This window comes from Anas acuta, chromosome 4 (genome assembly GCF_963932015.1).
Source record: "Anas acuta chromosome 4, bAnaAcu1.1, whole genome shotgun sequence".
Lineage (NCBI taxonomy): Eukaryota > Metazoa > Chordata > Aves > Anseriformes > Anatidae > Anas > Anas acuta.
The window spans coordinates 60,236,928-60,257,234 of record NC_088982.1 but is presented as its reverse complement, the minus strand read 5'-3'; the positions used below and the strand labels follow the sequence as shown (position 1 = coordinate 60,257,234).

Below are 20,307 nucleotides of genomic sequence, written 5' to 3'. Positions count from 1 at the left end.
TTAATCTTTCAAGATAAAACAGTTTTGGATTGTAGTTTTATTGATCTAGCACTCCTGAAGTGAAGAATGCCAACCATATATTTTTCACAATTAAAATGATTTCAGGCACTCAGAGATTGTTTAATGGAATTTGTATCACAGCCATGTCTTTTTGTTCAGCCAAACTAAGTTGCGTGTTAAGACTACTGAAGCTCTATCAGAGAAATTTCTTTTTTTTTTTCTTTTGCAGTGCCTGAATCATTATTAACATAGCTGTATTTAAGAACCTTAATTAACTAGCATTATCTTGTCTCTGTTCTTTTTATAGCAAACATGCGAAAAAGTGCTTGACCTCATGTGCTATATTTTACTTCCAATACAAGAAGGAGGTAAAGTACAAGAGGAGCAACCTAAAGTAAAGTCTAAATTCAGAAAAGGTATGGAGCTGCTACTTCCCTAAACTTGGTGTCAGCTTAATTTTAATTCTTGTGTTTTGGTTGTATATATAATGTATATAATTCTTGACTGTTTGTGTCGTAAAAAAAGGGAGGCAGTTTTTCAATTCTGAATTTTTTTCCTGCTGGTTCATATTGAAGGGTTTTGGTGACAAAGTCCTATCACAGGAAAAAAAAATAAATGAAGAATAATTTTTTTAATATGTGACTTCACATTTTGAATCAGTTGTAATTTACCTTCAAAATTTTCCTCCCTGCCTCAGATTGTTGGCACTTGTATAGTTGTTTTTCTTCATTCTTACTTCTTCCAAACATGGAGAATCAGAAGAGCTTTAAAGAAATCTGTGATAAACTGTTCTGTTACAGGGTCTGATCTGAAGCTTTGGCCATGTACCAGCAGAGCTATCATGCCATACTGCCTTCATCTACTGTTAGCTTGCTTCAAGGTAAGTTATGGGCTGCTGCAACTCACATGTCTGTAGGACCTAGTATGTATAGCTGGGATCCTGAAACTGCATGGCCTTGTCCCAGTGGTGCAGCTAGGTGTGAAGGGCTCTGCCTCAAGTCCTTCTCACCTAAATGTATTTGTGAAAGGTAAATATATTTTTGGGGAGAGTAGGGGGTGGAGGAGGAGGATTTATTTTTTTTTTTCTGTTCTATTTGCGTTGGTTTGGGGCAGAGAAGATAGGATTTATCTCAAAATATCACTGTCTGTATCTAGACTTCTCTTACAAGTCATTGGAGAGAATTTGGTATTTTGCCTGGAATTTTCCAATCTGTTTTGAATGTATATGTTAGGGCAGAATGAAATGTGCTTCTAAAGAGCTTGTTTTGTATTTGCTCAGGTGTAAGTGAGATAAGTCCAATATATTTTTTAAGAGTAATGTATCTTTCCTGACCTTCTCCATGTCATTTTTGCCCCTGCAGCTCAGAGCTTTCACAGACAGCAGAGATGATATGGCTTTGGGCCACGTAATTGTTCTGCTTCAGCATGAGTGGCCGAGGGGTGAGAACTTGTTCCTGAAAGCCATCAACAAAATCTGCCAACAAGGAAACTTCCAGTATGAGAATTTCTTCAACTATGTCACAAGTATCCTTTCTATAACCAGGACTGTCTTTCACATCCCAAATTATGTGCTGGGGTGTTGAAAAAGCTGTTAGATAGTTTCAGCAGCAGCTCTTCTCCATGAATCGTATTCCGTATTTATTTACATACTGTGCAAGCCTCTTGTAATAAGTGGCAGTGCATAATGGACTATAAATAGGTCTTCTGTCACCTGTTCAGGCACTTGAGAGTATCCGTAAGTACACTGCAGTTGCACTTTCATTCAGAAAAGCAGCGCCAGCTTAGACTGTTAATGCAAGTCTTTTCAGTAAGATATATATGTCCTTATACTATTTGTTTTGCTATGCCCATCCATAGCTGTGGATAACAAAAAAAAAAAACAACAAACAAGGTAAAGTGACACCTGTACTTCCAAGAGTTGAATGGTAGCCATTACTATTTTTGAGTGCTTTCCATGAGTACGATTTTGGGCTGAGCGAGATAACAAGTAATGTCAAAGTTCATGCAAAGCACATCTGATTTTTATAGTCAGATATCTAGGGTATGCTTTGATGAGCACACACACAGTGGACAGTTCAGTGTTAAATTTTAACCCGAATAGCCATCTGACCACGGTCCCCAGGAAGCACAGGGTCTAACTCCTATCTGAGACAATTAAATTGAAGCCCTATTTGGAAGCTGCAATGAGAGTGGTATAAAAAGTAGGGAAAAAAAAAAAAAGAAGAAGAGCTAAGTAAAGAACTGAAATAGAAAACTAAAAAGGGTGGTTATGTGCCATTATGGGAGCATCTCCTTCAGTCTCAGCCTCACTCTGCACTGCTTTGATATTGTGCAGTGCTGGAAAAGAAAGCAAAATCAACCAGGAAATTTGTTTGGAGAGAGAGTCTTAATTACATGAGCTTTCTTTACCCCTGTATGACTGTACATATGAAAACAATTTGCCTGATGTGTATTTTGCACTTTAAAAGGTCATTTCCCATTAATTTCTGGAGTGTTAGGGATACATGCTGTGATCTTGTCACTTTTAAGAATTAGGTGTTTCAGTAGCTGTTAATTTTGACTGTCCTTTCAGTAGTGTGGCTTCAGATGTGCTGAAAAGGGAAGAAAGTTCTCTTTTTTTCCCTACTCAAATCTTTAACGTTTTCCTCAGATATTGATATGTTGGAGGAATTTGCTTATTTAAGAACACAGGAAGGAGGGAAAATTCATCTGGAACTGTTGCCAAATCAAGCAATGCTGATCAAGTAAGGATAAAAGAGTTTATTGTTTTCTTTTTTTTAAAAAAAAGTATGTTCTGGTTGTCTTTGCTTTCATGTAATCTTCAGGATAATAACTCTGTCATGTCTTTGAGTTTAAATTTAAGGAGTTGAGTAAGGAGCTCAAACAAGGTGATGTATTTCTTTTTCCGACTCTCCCAGTGACCTGTGAACCCTTTTGTGGGGTTCTTCAACTTTAAATTCCTTTTTCAGAACTTTGTTTTTAAGTGTTGTGTTTGCTTTAGAATGATTCATATCACAGTGATCACCAGTTGTCTGTTTCAACCAGACACTTGTGCTTTACAGGAATTCTTTAAATAACGAGGCATAAATGCAAGCTGTTGTTAATAATTTTGCTGAACAGTCGTGCCAACCAGAAAGCATTATTTGTTGCAAGACGAATTATGAAAGACCACTGAATGATGAAAAACTTAGATTAAATTACTCTCCAGGAAAACTCTAATAACCTTTCTGTATGAACTCGCAGGTCATCTCTTGCTCTGTGCTGAGCAGCTTATTCTGCTCAGTTTATTACAAGATGCTGAAGAAAATTAATAATTCAGATTAACTTCCTAGGTGTTCTCAGTTTTGAGTCAAGACTGAACAAGTATCTGCTGCAGGGTTTAGAGGCAGAACATTTTGGAATATCCTGATTGTTTATTAGGCCTTGTGGTACTTTGGTTTATGTGAGGGAGACTGGGAAAATTTGTCAGAATTCCAGTTAGGGTCAGTGTAGTCTGGCCATTCATCTTCTAACTAGAAGTGGGCTAAAGTTTTCAAAAGTGGGAGCCTTATATTAGATAAGCATCCAAATATTGGACGAGTAAATAGATTTTCTAAAGTTCTAGGTAACTGACACAAAAATCAGGAACTAGGTCTCTTAAAAGAAAACAATATTCAAATGTTTAATTATGTGACAGAGCTCTTGATTGCAGCTTTTGATTTTCAAACTCTTACCCTTGCTGTGTCTCACTGCTTGTAACCAGCTGCACGAAAACAAAACTCAGGGTACAATGCACCACGTATGATGTTTAGTCTGTGTCAGCAAGAGCATTTAGTGCAGCAGACCACACCTCGTAACTTTTTAACTTCTCTCTCTAGTTAGTTGTAACAGTTCAGTGCTACTTCACTGCATCACCCCGGTTACTTCCACTTGCTTAGGGTTCTGACCTCAGCAGTCAGAAGGTGGGTGGCGAGCAGTGTGTCTAGCAGGACAGCAATCTCTTTTTAACCTCCTGTTGACTTGTTGTGTTTCCTGAGTCATGGAAGTGCTTGGAGAAGAGAGGTCAGAAGATTTCTTTGTGCTTATTACACTGAAATGGCCAAATACCCTGTCCAGCTGGAAGAGAGTACAGTGTCTTTTACGTGGCTGAGATCTGTAGGAGAGGAGGCATTTCGTCAGAGAGCTGATGGGAGACAGTGTTCAGGGTGCAGTTCCCTAATAGTAGGTGATGTCTGCTCCTCTGGTACACCAAATATTTTTTAGATATTTTTTTAGGTTGACACTTCGTTGACAGAGATTGTGTCAAGGAAGTGTCAACCTCAGCAGCTCACTGCCTCCCCCAGCTGGGGTTTTAGGTAAAGTGCATCAGCACCGTCCTGTTTCCTGGGACGTTACAGAGCTGCCTTCAGATGGTTTGCAGGCTGGCTTTTGCCTTTCAAAACTATCAACAGTTCTGGTTGTTGGAGCTGCTGCATTGTCTTCCCAATAATCAGCAGAGGCAGCTCGGATTCTGTTCAGTCACATGCGGAAAAACTCTTGTGATTTTGCCACGCAGCCCAAAGACAAAGCAATCACTCCTTTGCCTGGTCTGTCTTCAGAATAAATGTGTATAGCAGTCCTGTGTCATAATTAGCAGGAAATATATTACAGGTATTGTATGTTTGTTATAAGGACAGGTTTTTGTATCATGATGTACTTGTAGGAAGTTTTCTCCCTGGGTGAATTCCACGTTCTTCTACCAAGACTTTTCCTCAGTACCTTATACTTCATAGGGAGCAACACTCCTTTTTCTGAACCTAGGAAAGCAAACTGCAATGTGGTTTTAAAAAGCTGAAGTTAGATCTTGGAAGCCTTGACTTATAGCTGGGTCCTGCAAAAATATATATGCAGCTTGTGAGGTTTCCCTTTGCTGGTATCTGCAGTGAGAATATGAAGCTCCACAGTTTTGGTTTTATCTGGTAATACAGCCAGCTTGTTTGCACTGTCAGAAAGTGTCCGATGAGCTCTGAATTCAGCTACTTTTTGCCTTTAAACTCCCTTCTAGACAAGCCATGTTTCATGGTTTCACTGATTACACTTGGTAGTGGTGGCAGCATTAGCTAGTGAGATTAACGGGGAAAAGAACAGTATGCAAGAAATGATTGATTGAAATCATGCTCCTATTTTTGATAATTTTAGTGTAGCTAGACTAATCTTAGTCTCCCAAACGCTGCATAAACTTGATGTGAAAGCTGATGAATTTTCTGCCTCTACTTACATTCCTATCTCATCTTTCCTTGGGTATAGAGGAAGAAAATCTCAGTTGGTTTGAAGCGAAACAAATCATCTTAAAAATGTAATTTTTATTCTGATTGTGCACTTGGGTTTGTTTACCGCTGATGGTTGATCTTGCAAATGGTAATGAACACTCAATTGTGCAGAATTCCTTTTGCAAACATCTGCCACCTGGGACTAACACCATGTTGCTGCTCCTTCTCATTTTCTGTTCCCCATGTCCATTTTTTGCAAATATTGGACTCAGTCATGACGAGAGCTCTTGAAAAAGTATCTCGTATGGTTGAACAATTTTTGTGAATATTTTACTTCGGGTTGTTTTATCTGTACTGTAGGGCATTTCTGTACTACTAAAATGTCCCTTCTATGAGGTAGTGTTTGTTTTTTTATTTTTTAGCATAGCTCTCCATCCGTATTCATTAAAAAAATACAGATACTAATCAAAATGTCCACCTGTAAACCTGAAGGTAGGCACCTAACTCAGTATTAGAGGTACGTAAGTGCAAGCTTGCTTCTCAGCTCCTCCTTAGCATCCATGGGAGCGAGTTACACAGCATTTGGGTACTTAAGTAACACTGAGGTTATGTTGTGAGAAACTTGGGTTAAGAAACTGGACCTGTTCTCTGTATCCCAGATTTCTCATTCCTCCTTATGTGGGGCACTGGATGTGCTCTAGGCTGGAGGCGTGAGGCTGTTATCCCGTGCTGTAGGTAGCACACAGAGATGGGGAGCTTACTCCACAGAGAAGACGAACACTTTTCAGCTGAGACGCTTTTTGGTGGCTGGTCCCTGCAGCCCTGGTTGCAAATGTTACCTTCAAACATCCCTCTTGGCTGTGGGAGGTTGCTCCAAGCAGGCTTTTCTGCTCTGGCACCGTGACATCCTCCAGCAGCCTCTTTTGTGTGTGGCTGCAATTTGGAAAAGCGAACAAGGCTGTTCATGGGCTAGCAAAAAGAGACTTGTGCAACCTGTAACAAACACTGTCGTGCACTCTCTGTGGCTGATACCTGCTGTGCATGCACGTGGCTTGAGCTCAGCAGCAAATCCCTGATTGCTGGGCTCTCCCTGCTGGCTGACGCGCTCGGGGAGGCCACGGCGTCTGCCCTGCGCTGCTGGTGAAACCTCTCCTGGTTGGCCTCGTAACACAATGGTGAAGTGCTCTCTGCACCTACCACTGCCCTGTGTCCCCGTGTAACCATCCCAAAATTACAAGGGTGTGTTCAGACCGTGCTTGCAGAGCAGCCTTGGGGTGAATCTGGGGATGTGTGCGTGTGCGATGCTGTTTGGGTCCCGCGCCCCTGCGGCTGCCCGGCAGTCACCCCCACCCCCTTTTTTTTTTTTTCCTGGAGTTGTTTTGCACCGGAGGTTGAGTTGGCGTGTGGGTGTTTGAATGCTGCTATTTGCTGTTTTTTAAAGGACTTCTAGCCCTCCCATGGGGTTACTGCAACAGGAATTCATACCTGTGCTACAGCCCAGCATACAGACTGCCGACAGGTACCAAGTGGAAAAACCCCGCTCATGGTGTGCTGTGTTTTGTCAACATGTTTTACTGCCCATGGTTTTTCAGCAATTTGTTACTCAATATGTACCTTTTTTTTTCTTTTATCCATTTGTGCCTACATTGCCTGGCAAACCATGTTGTTCTATTATAACATTTCTTTTTATTTTTCCCATAAATTGCCAGTACCCGTGTCCTTTCAATTTTAATAATCACTGTTGAACTTAAACCAAAATGTAGAAATCTCCCCCCAAGTGATGCTGAGGTTCAGTCACATAGTACCAAATGCATAATAACCCTTTCTTTAAAGATGTTAGTTACAAGCTTATAACCCTTTTTTTTCAAGATATTAGTTACTGGATCCATTTGTTGTTACTTTTCTTCATTTAAGTTGTTCTGAAACATTTTCTGTTGCCCAGCTGTTAGCGAGTGCTGCTGACCCTAGTGCTCACCTGCCAGCAAGGTTTAAAGCAGTGAAGATGGAAAATGGCTTATCCCAGAAATTCTGAATATGCTGGAGTATTTCTAGTGCAATTTTACTTTGCCCACCCTAGCTCTAGTCTCTTCAGTAGCTTCTTTGCCTTTTCCATGTGTCACGGAGGTCTCTGCTGTTCAGGCAGAAGGGGAGTGACTGGGATCAGAATTCCACTTTGAGAAGTTTCCTCTCAAATGCTGGAATTGCTGATTTAAATAAAAGCAGGGTGGTATTTTTGATGAGGGCAATTCCTAGACTTTGCCCTTCTTCGTTTCCAGCATCTCTGGATTGGCACAGATGCCTTCAACCTTTATTTCCTCTTTTTCTTCCACTGTGTGTGCTGGGTTTGGTCCAGCTCTTTGTTTCTCATCCCTGACTTGGGCCTTCTCTCAGAGTTAAGATTTATACTTTTTCTCTCTCGTTTAACGTATGCTGCCCCTTCAGTAGTGCTAAGGCTTTTATTTCATACCCTTTGCCTCCCATCCCAGGTATGGCTTGTAGGTAGATGTTACGAAGTCTTGGTCTTGATGTATTGAGTAGTGGACCAGTGCCAGTAAAGCTTAGTGCTTTGGCACTGCAGAACGTTGTTTTACAGACAAAACTTCAGCTATCGAGAGCTGCAGGCCATCATGAGGACAAAGAACCATTAATAAGAAAGGCCTTTAACAGGGAATGTCCTGAGTTTCACCAGCCAGCACTGCTTTAGCTTGCTCAGTAGCAGGACCTTTGTTCTGCTTGAAAACAAGTCCTGCACTTCTGCTCAGAATAAACGCACTCTGCCTGGCGTCTCGTGTCCCTGTAGGAGCTGGCTTCTACTGATGCACACTCATAGCCTGGCTTGATTTTGTGCTTTTGTGTTGGCCTGCTGAGTGTTCACTGTGCCTCGTGTTACTCAGAGCGATCACTGCCCATAGGATTGTGTAGCTCCTTCCTGCACTCTGGTACAAGATGCTCTCTGCTTTTCATGGTGGCAGCCGTATCTCCCCTTGCTTTAGAGAAAGCAGGTTCAGCCTTTATTTTTTTATTTTTTTTTCCTTTCAACCCCAACCATTTGTAGAACTGTTTACAGGGAGGAAGGGGCCTGGGATGTAAGGGTAGAGGAAAAAAAAAATTCCCTTCCCCACTCAGGGAGAACACTGGGTTAACAGAGCAGGTTTTCCTGTTAGGCAGAACTGCAGCTCTCCCCTCTTCCCTCCCTGACAGCCACTATAACCAAAGCATTGAGAGCAAAGACATTGATAGAATTTTTATCTTTTAAAAGACTCATAAACTACTAAATACTCAATTTTTTAAAAATAGCATAGCATACACACTTCAGCTCTTCTTATATAAACTCAGCTGTGGACAGCAGATAAATAGTTAGTGACATGTAGCACTTTCTAGATTTTTGTTGTGCACCAAATAACCCTCATTTGATTTTGTCTCTCTCTTTCCTTCATGGCTTAAGGCATCACACAGTTACCCGAGGTATAACTAAAGGAGTGAAAGAAGATTTCCGCCTGGCCATGGAGCGCCAGGTCTCGCGCTGTGGGGAAAATCTCATGGTGGTCTTGCACAGGTTCTGCATTAACGAGAAGATACTGCTGCTTCAGACTCTTTCTTAAATGGACTGGATCACGATGCAGTGTCTTTTATGGACAGAGGGAAAGGCTCTTAATTGTATTAATGGCAGCAGAGCAGTGGAAAATCACGCATCTGAAGTCATAAATAAGCTTCCCTGTGAGTTACAGGTTCTGTGATACACACAGTGCTTGGTGTTTGTTCACAGCTTCGTTTTCTCATGGGGGTAAGTCAAATTTTATAAGTAAAACTTTGTTTAGAAAGTCTCCCGTAATGTTTTATTTGTTTTGGTGGTGCTGTTGTGTTGTGTTTTTTTTCCAGAGCATTACACTAAGGTATGTGTCTTAATTCTTTTCTTCTTTATACACACACAGAGAAGCTAAGGTATTTATTTCAGGCTTTTTATTGGCACTAGTTTGGAAAACACAGCATAAATGAATTTCCTGAGTTTCCAAGATCTGTTGTTATCTTACATTGAATTTAACCAGTCTGTTACCTCTTCCTTTCTGGCCAAATTCTCCCTATATTGCTGGCTTTTGGATTCAGAACCCTCCCACAAATCCCTTTATAGAGTTTTTATCCAAGTGAACTTAGATATTAACAAAGTGATTATATAAAGAGCACAGGAAGTGGTCTTTCTGTACTCTTAAGAGTGTAGCATGTGAAACTCAGACCTCATTCATGCTAGATATGTAACACAAAGACCCAGCACAGGCATAGATGGACTGCTAAACCTGTAGCAGCAGCAGCAGCATGCCAATTAATAACCCATTACAAGAGATCTCTGGCAGCAGGCTTTGGCTTTTGATCCCAGACCAAATGATGGCACAAAGGAATGCCCACAGCACACTGCTCACTGTGGGTGCTATTACTTTTGGTAATGACTATTACTACAGTCCCTTCTGATAATCCCTTGCAGTCACCACCCAGATCCCTTCCAGTTCCTTTCATGAGTGCCAGCAGGCTTTCTTTAAATACCCATCTACTGCAACATATTCAATTTCTCTGTACAAAAGAGGGAGATCAGTAAAATATTTACAAAATACAGTAAACAGAAATAGAGCAACCGCCGCAGATTAGTAAGTTTTAGCTAAATACTAAAATGTGGTCCTTTAAGTCACATAAAAGTCCTGATCACAATGTCCATGGAAATGTAAACTTGAACTCTGATCCCTTTTTAGTAATATAGCCCAGCAGAAGTGGCAACACTTCAGGCTTGCCCTGTCAGCATCTAGGCTGACTTCACCCTGACCACCTCCATCAGATTTTCCAGAATATCCTTTTCCTGTAAAGTACGTATGATATTATGACCCAGAGAGTTGTTGCGATGAGGTTTTGAGTCAGGTGTTCCGCGTGGGATTGACTGTCTCGCATCCTCCACTTAAAAGGGAAGTAGTCTTCAAACACTTCGTGTCCGATGTAGACCAGGATGGAGTTCATTCCTGAAAATAAGCACAGGTCACGCCATCTGGAAGAGCAGGTACGAGCTTGCTTCAGAATAAGCAGGCAGAGGCATGCCAGGCTTATGAAACAGTGGCACTGAGACAACGACAGCTCACAACAACTCTGCTCCTTGCCCCGAGGGTGCTATGCATTTGTGTTTGCTTTCAAACACAGCCTGAGGGGTTCAGCCCTCCAAAAGGGTATTGAAAAGGAACATAGATAACCTATATCCTAAATTGAAAATATAACCAGATTAGAGCTCCTGCAATTTTATTGACAAGAATAATCAGTTTTTGTCTTCAGCGTGGTTGAGTGACAACCTATTTGGTGAGATCTATTGCCTTTACAAACAAATGCTGACTGCTCTTCAGGGCTCTGGGATTTCTGGTAGGAGACATGATACTGTGCCATCACCCTACTCATTTTCCTGTCCAGATACCGAAGCTGCAGAAAGGTTCCCTCTGCTGTGGGTTCACATTCTGTCCCCTCACATGTTTGTCACGAGCCTAGTGTGGTCAAAGCCACAATGGGATGCTTTGGGAGACCAGCTTATCTAAAAACGCAGAGACAGGACCTACGCGGCTGCCCAGGGGATTTCGTCTTCCAGATCTTCAGAAGTGGTATTGCTCTGCTGACAGGCCTCTGACTTTCCCACTAGGTTAGCTAAGTCTCAGCAGTCCTGTCCAAACCAACTGAGCCAGCTGTGGTATTTTTCTTGGTGCTGGGCAGCTGTTCCCTGGGACCTGAACTCAAGACCAAACTTAGAATAGTCATTTGGCAAGAGCAGCTTCCAGCCCTTGTTTAAACACTGGCAGTTCATCCCTCAAATTTCTTGCCTGGTCTCCAATTCTATGCAAAAATTTGTCTCAACTTAATAATTTTGGCCTCCTTCAGGGTACCTCATTCAAAATCCCAACTCCTTTAAGACAAAGGAAGTGCACAAAACGTAACAGGATAGTTCAGAGAGAAGAGGAAGAAATGTGTTTCCTGCTGTGATTTTACTGACCTGGGTAGAAAAACGGAGCACCTGACCACAGTCTCTTGACATCCACAAGGTAATATATCAGTAATAAGAGGATGAAGGCAAAGCAGCTCATTGTTGTCACATACGATGTAGACCTACACGCATTTTCAGTAGAAAGGTTAGAGAATTATGTGATGCTTACAGTTTGCAATATAAGAAAGGAAAAACCTTCTCCTAGGTAAAATAACACTTTAACAAAATCGTAGTAATACCTCTTTGCTTACCATAAGTTCTTGTTTATGGGAATAAATCCTTCATCTTTAGAACATTTTGTCAATATAGCAGAAATAATTCCCTAGAATAGAAAGTTGCTGAAGTTTATATAACAGCTGCAACATATTTCAGGAAGTTTGTGTTGAATAAAAATATGTCTATTAGAGAGCTATCCAATGATACTTAGACTGCGCTAAGTGAAATATCTGACTTACCATTACTATGCTCCATATCAAGAACCGACTCAGAATCTGTTTGTGCTGGTCTCTGTAGGACAAGATAATTTTTCCTGCCTAATATTAACAGAATACAAAAAATGAATTAAGTCCTGTAAACGTAACTACATGTTGAGAGCCATGTGTATCTGCCACTAGCTACCTGGGCTAAGGCAAGGAACACCAGTAGGGTTTACAACAGCCAAGGGTCTGAAAAGCTCAGAATGGAAACTCTGCAAAGAATCTATACGGATGGGGGAAAGACCTAACTCCAACCCACCAAGCAGAGGTGCACCTCGTCTCCCTTCCCTGCTACGTTCCCTACGATAGGGAAGAATGGGATGAGCAGCTTTGTTAGGTTAACACAGGGTAGCTCTCACCTCAGGCTAAGTTGGCCTGAGAGCACTGCTCTGAAAAAGGTTTTGTTAGAGACAGTCTCACCCATAAATAAACCACATTGCCTCCCCACTTTCAAGATTCCTTTAAATCCTTACAAGACGCAGCCAGAAAGACAAGAGGTACCTGCAGTCCCAGAAACGCCATAAGAATGGTGTTTATGGTCCCCAGGATCCCTTCTGGATCATATGGCATTGTTGTTTGGTAGAGCACCTTGAAGAGAGAACAGTTACTTACTAGAGCACACCCAAGCAACCCGTCTCCTTTCTTTGCCACCCCCCTCCACAGCACGCTTGTCTTTCCTAACAAGCCTCTCCTGACAGCTGCACTTGGTGGTAGCCTGCAAACCCAAAGCTACTTACACTAGAAGAGGGATGCTGATATATATGGTTTTCTCCAAGAATCAGCCGATCAATGTAACCAGCTGCTCCTCCAGTGCAGTTAGGATAGTTTCCAAAATCTCCGATGCCCCCAGGACCGAGATAGCCCCTGGGACAGAGACAAAGAGGTTATGGCACTAAGTGTTGGCACTCTCCACCTGAATTGCAGCTGACCACCAGCCCAGCACCGTAAATCCTAGATGTTTTCCCTGGCCAGAGGCACACAGGTACTTTAGTACCAAAGAAAGCTTTTTAATATGATAAACGCTTCCCTTGAGCCTGCTGCCCTAAAAGCTTTCCTCTTTGTCCTTTCCCTATGACTAAGAAAATACAGTTTCTAGCTGGCAGGAGGAAAACAATCCGATGCCTCAGAGAAAGTAGCTTGAGTCTTACCTGGGACAGCCTGGCACAGGTAACAAAAAGGTCAGGCAGAGCCAAATCACTTCTAACATCAGAATGAAAATCCACTGGGGCCAGTAGGGTAGAATATCCTGCAGAGCAGGACATGACATCTCCTGCATGAGACGAAGGGAAGGGGGAACATTAACTGGCAAATAAGAAAGATGCCTTTGGGGACATCCTGTACTTCCTGACAGGCAGTTCCCCAGATACAAGAGGGAGCTGTTGTTGTTGCAGAGCTGGATTCTGCCAATGGACCTTTCATTTTCATAAATGATTTCCAGACACTTAGTTATTTGGGGGGGGAACAAACCAAAACAAAAGCCCACAATGTTTTTCAGCTTGGAAAATGTCGAAAGGAATTTTGATTCATGAGCAGAACAAAAGTCTTTTGGGAAAACAGACTCCAGAAAAGCCAAAAAGCAGTATTACTTTCCCCTGCTGTGAAAAACCACTGCCAAAATTAACTGGACAAAACACAGGCCACGGGACTCAGCAAAGAGATGCCTGTCCCTCAGGTCCCTTGGCAATGGAAAGTCATCAAGAGTGCCTGGGAGTGCCTGCTTCTAAGCACCATCAGAATGGATCAGTGAAATCCTCAAATAAAGCAAAATTAGATGTAATAAAATGCAGAGTGGGACACTGAAGGGTGCACGCTCCCTGAGGTTTTCACCAAGCCATGCCGTGCAATGCATCAGAGATGTTACATTTTCTGTTTCTCGTGTTCTTTGTACCTGAACGAGAAAAAAAGCTTCCAAACACTTTGGATCCAGTATCATTTGTCACCTCCCCCTGTGACTCACCAAGGTCCCACTGTCAGCCCCAGCTCTTGTAAACAGGAGTTCAAGAGCAGCAACCACCAGGTACGTCAGACCCAGCCGCTGCAGCACTCCAGGGATGCGCAGATTTTCCCAGGACACTGGAAAACACATGCAATGTGAAAGAGGGGCAGACACAGGCTCTAACGTAAATATTTGTATCTTCAAAACTAAGTTACCCTTCCCCAGGCAGAGCTGAGAGCCATGGTGCCCACAGGTAGGTGGAACACCTCCGCTCTGCCACCCCATTTTCTGTAAAGTATAACCCTAGGAAAGTCAACACTAACGACAAACTGTGCCCAGCACAGGGATCAAGAGATCCAAGATCCTGAGAAAATGGTGTCAGTCTCTTACAGCATGAGATGATTCTTACGAACCCTATTTTAGTTTAACATTGTAAAAGCATAACAGAGAAGCAAACTGGCCTGTGTTAGATGATCAGATACTTCTGACAGTAAAACCTGATGGGAAAAATCAGCAATGCAGAACTGAACAGCACTCTACAGGACATCACTGAACTGTCCTTGTTCTGATGGTCAGTACAGCAAGGCTGTGTTTTCTCATCAGCCTGGCCCTACAGTTGTGGAAAATGGGAAGAGAGCAAGTTGCACTCACGTGGCCCAAGGCAGTAATTGGGATTCACAACTATGACTCCCAGCAGGATCAGCAGAAAGCTCCTCCAGAGGATTTTCCCAAGCACCTTCCGCTTGGAACTTCCCCACCTCAGCATGGAGCTCAGTGACAGCGATATCGACGTGCCCATAATGAACACAAACCTAGAGAAGAGAGCAGGTGGGAAATGGAGCAGGGAAATAATCTCATATGTACAGCAGCAAATGCTAACACTCTCTAACGGAGTAGCCCACATTGGCCCAACAGACATGTGTGTGCCCTGAGTGAAACTGGACAAATCCATCTCTTCTGATTGCGAGGAATTTCTAGACAACAGAGCTTGCACAAAGGGGCCTTTCCATCTCCTTCACTGCCCAGCTGGGACAAAAAAAGTTCAGGAAAGCAATGACCTTTCTGCAGCAACGTATACACCACCAAAATATTACATGACCTAAAATCAAATTAGCATCTTCAGAGGAGTAAAGCACAAGCTGCAAAATTATGATTTGAATTTAGAACTGACCCGCTCCTCCTCTCTAGCTTAGGCACACAGCCCCAGTCCAGCTCCCATCTCCAAGAATAACAACAACCACTGCGTATTTTAGAGAAGCATGCTAGGGGCAGATGGGATAATTGCTCCCCAGTGGAATCATTATCTAGTTATAGAGAGATTAGCTTAATCCAAAATTCCCTTGACTGTTTTATCCCCAGATACACTTATTATCCATATTCATCATCAGTCCGAGCTTTGAATGTTGCCAGATTAACAGCCTTCAACACAGCAGCATGGCAGTGGGCTCCAAGGCAATACTGCACTTCCACTGGCAGCACAACCCCAGGCTTCCCACTGCCACTGCACGGGGAAAGAAAGGAGGATGTGGGGCAGCCAAAGGCTCTTCTACTGGTTCATAAAGACCCTGCTGTCATCAGGAGGGGCTAGTTCCCATCAGCTGCTAAACGCAAATTCACTCCAAGTCCATTTCCACATGGAGGCAAGGCGCATGCAATGTTCCCTTTACAACCCTTAACATCACTTGCCATACTATTCTTCAGGAAGACCTACCATGGAAAAACCAGATCTGCCACTGTTAATCCTACAAAGAAATAAGAAGGAACACATTATTTACCTCAAACCTTCCCTGAATTTTAACAGCATTATTGTCGAGTTTCCAGAGGAATGGCTGGCTGCTTGCAGTTATTTCATACCCCGGTATCTAAACACTTTATAAGCAAAACTTACAAAGAGCTAATTATCTTGCTTCAATGCTTTTACTGTTCTCCAAAAGTAGGGTCAGAACTGTGTCTCAGGAAAGGTTTCAGGGATGGGGTCCCTGCTATTCTCCACTAGGGCAACACACTGCCTGACCCCTTCCCATCAGCTTGCTAAGCACAGCATGATGCGTGTAGAGCATCAAGCACCATGGGCTTGGCCACGGTACCAGACTGTTTAATGACTGTAGTTCTTAAAAATAAAAGGTAAAGATATGAAACTGTCAAAAATTAAAAGGTTACAAACAGATTGTGATCTGATATTATCCCGTCACTGTGTGTATCGCTTCTCCCCGATGATCCAGATACTGCGTTCATGCAACTTGGCAGGGCATCCTAGTCTTCAGCTAAGCAACAGCACATTGCAGCAGGTAACCGCATCTAGATATTGCTGTAGCTAAAACACGAGTTAACTGCCTCCGTTGTACTTTACCATTCCAGCTCTCATGTTTGAAGAACCAGTATTTTCCTCCTCCATAGTTCACAAACACCATAATTATAAGAGAGAGCCTAAAAAGACAACAAAGTATCATGTTGATTAAATACATATGTATGAACACACAGCTAATGCTTACCCCATTAAAACATTTCTAACTGGTTTATTTCATTTTTAAAGCAGGATTATGTACAAGGCTTCCAGCTTTGCTGAGCAGGAAGCAGCATTTCAGTCATGGGTCGTGGTGAACCGAAGTTAGCTCCTTCACACAGTGCTTTCACACAAAGCATGTTGTTCTCTTCCACCCTGAACCATAACTTCAATGTTTCCTCAAACTAGATCAAAGGCAAAGTGTTTCAGAAAGCCTAAGAATTAAAACCTTGATTATCTTCTGAGTAAGACAGATGTGCTTGATCTGTGTGTCGTTCTGCTGTGTATTTCCATACACTGTCAATCCATCATTGTAAAAATCTAGTTCCCCTTGGAAGAGTTGCTTTAGGGTAAATCTTATGCTCACCCTCGGAACGTGTCCAGGGAACGCAGGCGCTGGCGAGAGGTTGCACTCCACAAACGCGGGGCAGGATCACTGCTAACGGAGTCCGTTGTGTTTGGGGATCCCAGCTCCTGCAGGAACGAACCGGACACATGAAGGGCAAGTCAGCAGCTGCCTGTGGAACAGGGGTCAGCAAATGCAAACTTCTGCATACTGCCGTTGTCTTTGTTGTCCCCATCCTCCTCTTCTTTTTACTCCCCTCTCTGCTATTTCTAACCTCCTCGTGGCTCGCCTGTGTTGCAATACATGTATTTGACAGAAAAATGCAGATGCTCCACACTCCACCTTTGACCAGGGTGGAAATAATAATCCACTGAAAAGAGCCTGTGTTTGAGACTCATGAGAGCTGGATCCAGTCCAAATCAGCCACAGACTTGCCGGCACTGTGAGTGCTGCTTTACAGCACAGCTAAGCAGATCCAGCTGCTGACTCTCATCAACAGGATCAGTCCCATTCCACTGCATCGGCACTTGTCCGACACTTCAGAGACAAGTTTAGAGAGCTAAACCAGCAGAAAATGAATCCTTTTAAAAGCAGGACTGGCTGCTTTCCAGTCCAGTTCCCTAAACCACTCTGATCAGCTCCAATGACAGCACAAAGAAGCAGACACTGCTGTAACACAGATAATCAGAGGTAAACAACAAGAATTGCTGCAGAGCTCTGCTCCCAGCTCTTTTGACTCCAGGCAGGTTTGGACCTCCTAGATGCGAAGCCCAGACAGCAACAGTCCATCTACGTTTTAGTACAAAACATGGCCCACAAAAATGCCAGCTCTAGGGCAGCCAGAGAAATCTTAGGTGTAGCTCCTACCAAAATTCCTGTTGTGCTGCAAGCAAACACAAAAGTTGGTATTCCCTCCCTGCCCTTGTATTGCTTGTATCAGATGGGGACAATGTTTTCACTGACACATTTCCTTCAAGGGGACTAAAGAGGGCATAAAGCTGGATGTTCAAGACTTGCAAGAGCTCTGCTAGAAATCCACAATGCTTGTGTGGAAACCCTGCTCAGCACTCTGTTGAAATAAAATTGCCTGTCTGGTACCAGTATAAGATTTGCTAAAGGGAACACACATACAGGGAGAATGACTGTTAATAAATGAGTCCCCAGATGCCCAGATAGCATGTGTTACTCCGAGGCAGAAATACTACAGAATGTAAATTTGGTCACTCACAGAATTAATCAGACGATCGGTTTCCCTAGGGTTCAGTTTCTTGTAAACCCAGTTTCTGACTGGATCAATTCTGAAAATTAGTAACAGTTTAAAAGACAAAACAAAACAAAAGGCACTTTACAGTCAATTTCATCTTCATTTCAACTGTTTAGCAGTGCAAATCAAAAGCTGGGACAGCCTTTATTCCTGCTTTCCCAGCTCACATATGTAACACTGATGTGCAACCAGTACCTGTGACCCCAGTTAAATCCAGTTACCTGACGACACTGCCACAAGCTCAGGTTTGGGACCTTTATTCTCAGGTTGTTCACAGGCAGGGACAACTCACGTCACTCAGTACGCAGGACCAACAGCTGCATCTGTTATGACACTTAGGTGCCATGGCCTTGTACTGCTGATTCAGGGCTATGCCCAGGAACAAGGCACAGAGGGTGAGGCAGGGTGTGCATCAGCTTACGGCAAATGTCAGCTGCTCTTCAGCAACTGCTCTGCACACGAGGTAGCATGGCTGCAAGACACCTGATCTGCAGGCAAGGACGTCAAAATGCTACCATGCTAGGATGCCTGCTTTTAAATCGGTGGCCCCATTTCACACACAAGGAGGTGTTACAGTGCTGTTCACTTACTTCATAACAAGGCGCCCGGTGATCAGGATAGCAAGGATCCCCATATAGACCAGGAAAGCAAAGAGAATAGCTACACGAAAGAGAGAAGAACACAACTCTGTATCTTGTACACCACCACCACTCAGCAGCCAGGATTTAGCCAAGTGTGACATAAATGCGACAACCAGCCCAATCCACCCCCATCACGCCACTTTCTCCACACAATACATATCCCCAGCCTGAGACCCAGAGAGAGAAAAACAAAACAGAAACAGGCTAGTGATTAGTGACTGCAAATTTTGGCATAAAAAAGGCTAAATGAATCCACACTGCACCACAAGGCAGCGGTGAGGAAAGAGTTGATGTGCCGTAAGTTTTAATGAAGAAACTAGGAATTTAGAAACAGCCTCAATGTGAAGAGGACAGGAGAAGGTAATAAACTGAATTTGCAAGCACAGAGGGTTTTTCTTTCCAGTTTGAGAACTGGACAGAAGTATAACCTAATGCAAAGGAAAATGATGGAAAGAGACAAAGGCAAGAGTTCAAAACAGATGTGGAAAATAAAGATGAATGAAAAAGCAATACATGAGGTTTAAAATTAAAAGCACAACAAGAAGCAGAAATCCAAACACTGTATGGCTTATTTCCCGTTTTGTGAGACAAACAGGACAGAAGGAAGAAGAACCAGGATCCTGTGTATGTTCAAAAGCATGCAGGGAAAGAGGAACTAACAATGAAAACATCTCCCTCTGGACAAATGCCCCCCAATTTTTCTGGGCTAATCTCTGCTCCAAAAAGGTTGTGGTCATGCAGTGCCTTGTGCAAACAGGCCTGACGTTGGCCTTGAGGCTGGGATAAGGAGGCAAGATGCGGAGAGAGGAGAGGAGCAGGCCCATGACACATCTTCTGTAAGGCATTTTTAGGAAGCAGGTTTTTTTTTGCTGGGAGACATGCAGGTTCTAGAATGAAAGGGGAAAGCAGGACGTTACATACGGAGGTAACTGTTGACGGGGCCTTCGTTGATGACTACATCACAAGAAACTGTTTTGGTGCTTGTGCTTAGGGTCTTTATCACCAGGGAGTAATTGCCAAATTCTCCAAAATGATACTGAATCCTGCAACGGATACAAGAAACAAAAGCTGCTCGGCTATTACCACTACGTGCGGGTGCCGCAGTGGTGCATGGGGGGCTGTAAGCCAAGCATCACCCTCCCCTAGCCCAACACATGCGCTTCCCCCTGTGGCATCGCCCATCGTCCCGAACCACCAGTCCCTGTGAGCAGAACCAGGCTTTGGCGTAGGCTGGCCCCACACACAGAGCTCAGGTTCCTGCTTGTGCCTAGACCCGTTACAGCACGGTGACCGGCTGGCAGAGTGGCTGGGGATGGCCAAACTCCAGGTCTCCACAGCCACGAAAGAGGCGAAGGAGCCGCACCGCTGGAGGCACAAAAACCCCAGCAGCAAACCAAGCCCCACGACGACCCGGAGGCTGGCCGGCGGCGATCCCGGGGGGCTGCGCACATACTTGCAGAGCTCGCTGCCGGCCAGGGAGCCGCTGAGCAGCAGGCTGAGCGGGTGCTGCGTGTCCACCACCACCACCACCGCTTTGCCCGGGCCCCCGTCTCCTCTGGGCGGGAGGACGGCCAGGAGCTGGTAGGCGCACTGCGGAGGAAGGAGAGGGTGAGGAGGCGAAGCGGCGGGCGGGCTGCATGGCGGGCAGCACCCAGCCGTGCCCCCTCACCCTGTGGCAGGCACCGCAGCGGGCGAGCAGGCGGAGGCCCTGCTCGGGCAGCTCGTTGCGGACCAGCAGCAGGGCTTGATCCATCCTGACCCCCGGAGGCCTCCACCGCTCCGCAGCCCCCCAGGCTGAGGAGAAGGAGGAGGAGGCGGCGGCTGCGGGGCCATCCCCATGCGGCTCGGTGCCGCCGGGTGCCAGCAGCAGCGCGCCCAGCGCCGCCGCCACAGCCGCAGCCAGCGCCGCCGCCAT

At 44.1% G+C, this 20,307-nt stretch overlaps 2 protein-coding genes across 7 annotated transcripts in view; one reads left to right on the top strand and one right to left on the bottom strand.

Annotated features, from left to right (window-relative positions):
- INTS10 (integrator complex subunit 10) overlaps positions 1-13,161 on the top strand; it is a 24,758-nt gene extending 11,597 nt beyond the window's left edge. For 3 of the 6 annotated variants that reach the window (XM_068681515.1, XM_068681516.1, XM_068681519.1), the window contains exons 13-18: positions 308-416; positions 801-880; positions 1,362-1,524; positions 2,651-2,744; positions 6,670-6,747; positions 8,674-9,052. In XM_068681515.1, the coding sequence (XP_068537616.1) occupies positions 308-416; positions 801-880; positions 1,362-1,524; positions 2,651-2,744; positions 6,670-6,747; positions 8,674-8,830 (681 nt within the window). In that variant the 3' untranslated portion in view covers positions 8,831-9,052. Of the gene's footprint in view, positions 1-307; positions 417-800; positions 881-1,361; positions 1,525-2,650; positions 2,745-6,669; positions 6,748-8,673; positions 9,053-11,123 lie in introns of those variants that run through there. The other 3 variants (XM_068681517.1, XM_068681518.1, XR_011096328.1) reach the window with 2 other exon arrangements.
- Positions 9,174-20,307, bottom strand: HGSNAT (heparan-alpha-glucosaminide N-acetyltransferase). Its single transcript, XM_068681521.1, has 17 exons — positions 20,062-20,307; positions 19,846-19,982; positions 19,314-19,435; positions 18,342-18,411; positions 17,716-17,785; positions 16,509-16,615; positions 15,989-16,065; positions 15,350-15,380; positions 14,290-14,450; positions 13,660-13,775; positions 12,851-12,972; positions 12,440-12,566; positions 12,204-12,290; positions 11,682-11,759; positions 11,478-11,548; positions 11,236-11,348; positions 9,174-10,228 (listed from the first exon to the last, which is right to left on the bottom strand). Exons 1-17 carry the CDS (start codon positions 20,305-20,307, stop codon positions 10,047-10,049), a joined length of 1,917 nt encoding a protein of 638 aa, XP_068537622.1. The 3' UTR covers positions 9,174-10,046.

What these genes read in the sequence shown, in the direction of transcription:
- HGSNAT (XM_068681521.1), bottom strand. Translation starts at nt 20,307, where the DNA reads ATGGCGGCGGCGCTGGCTGCGGCTGTGGCGGCGGCGCTGGGCGCGCTG. An exon ending in CAAACATGAGAGCTGGAATG is followed by an intron (nt 15,381 to 15,988) that starts GTAAAGTACAAC and finishes ATTTCTTTGTAG; the next exon opens with GATTAACAGTGGCAGATCTG. An exon ending in TGCTCCGTTTTTCTACCCAG is followed by an intron (nt 10,229 to 11,235) that starts GTCAGTAAAATC and finishes GCTTATTTTCAG; the next exon opens with GAATGAACTCCATCCTGGTC.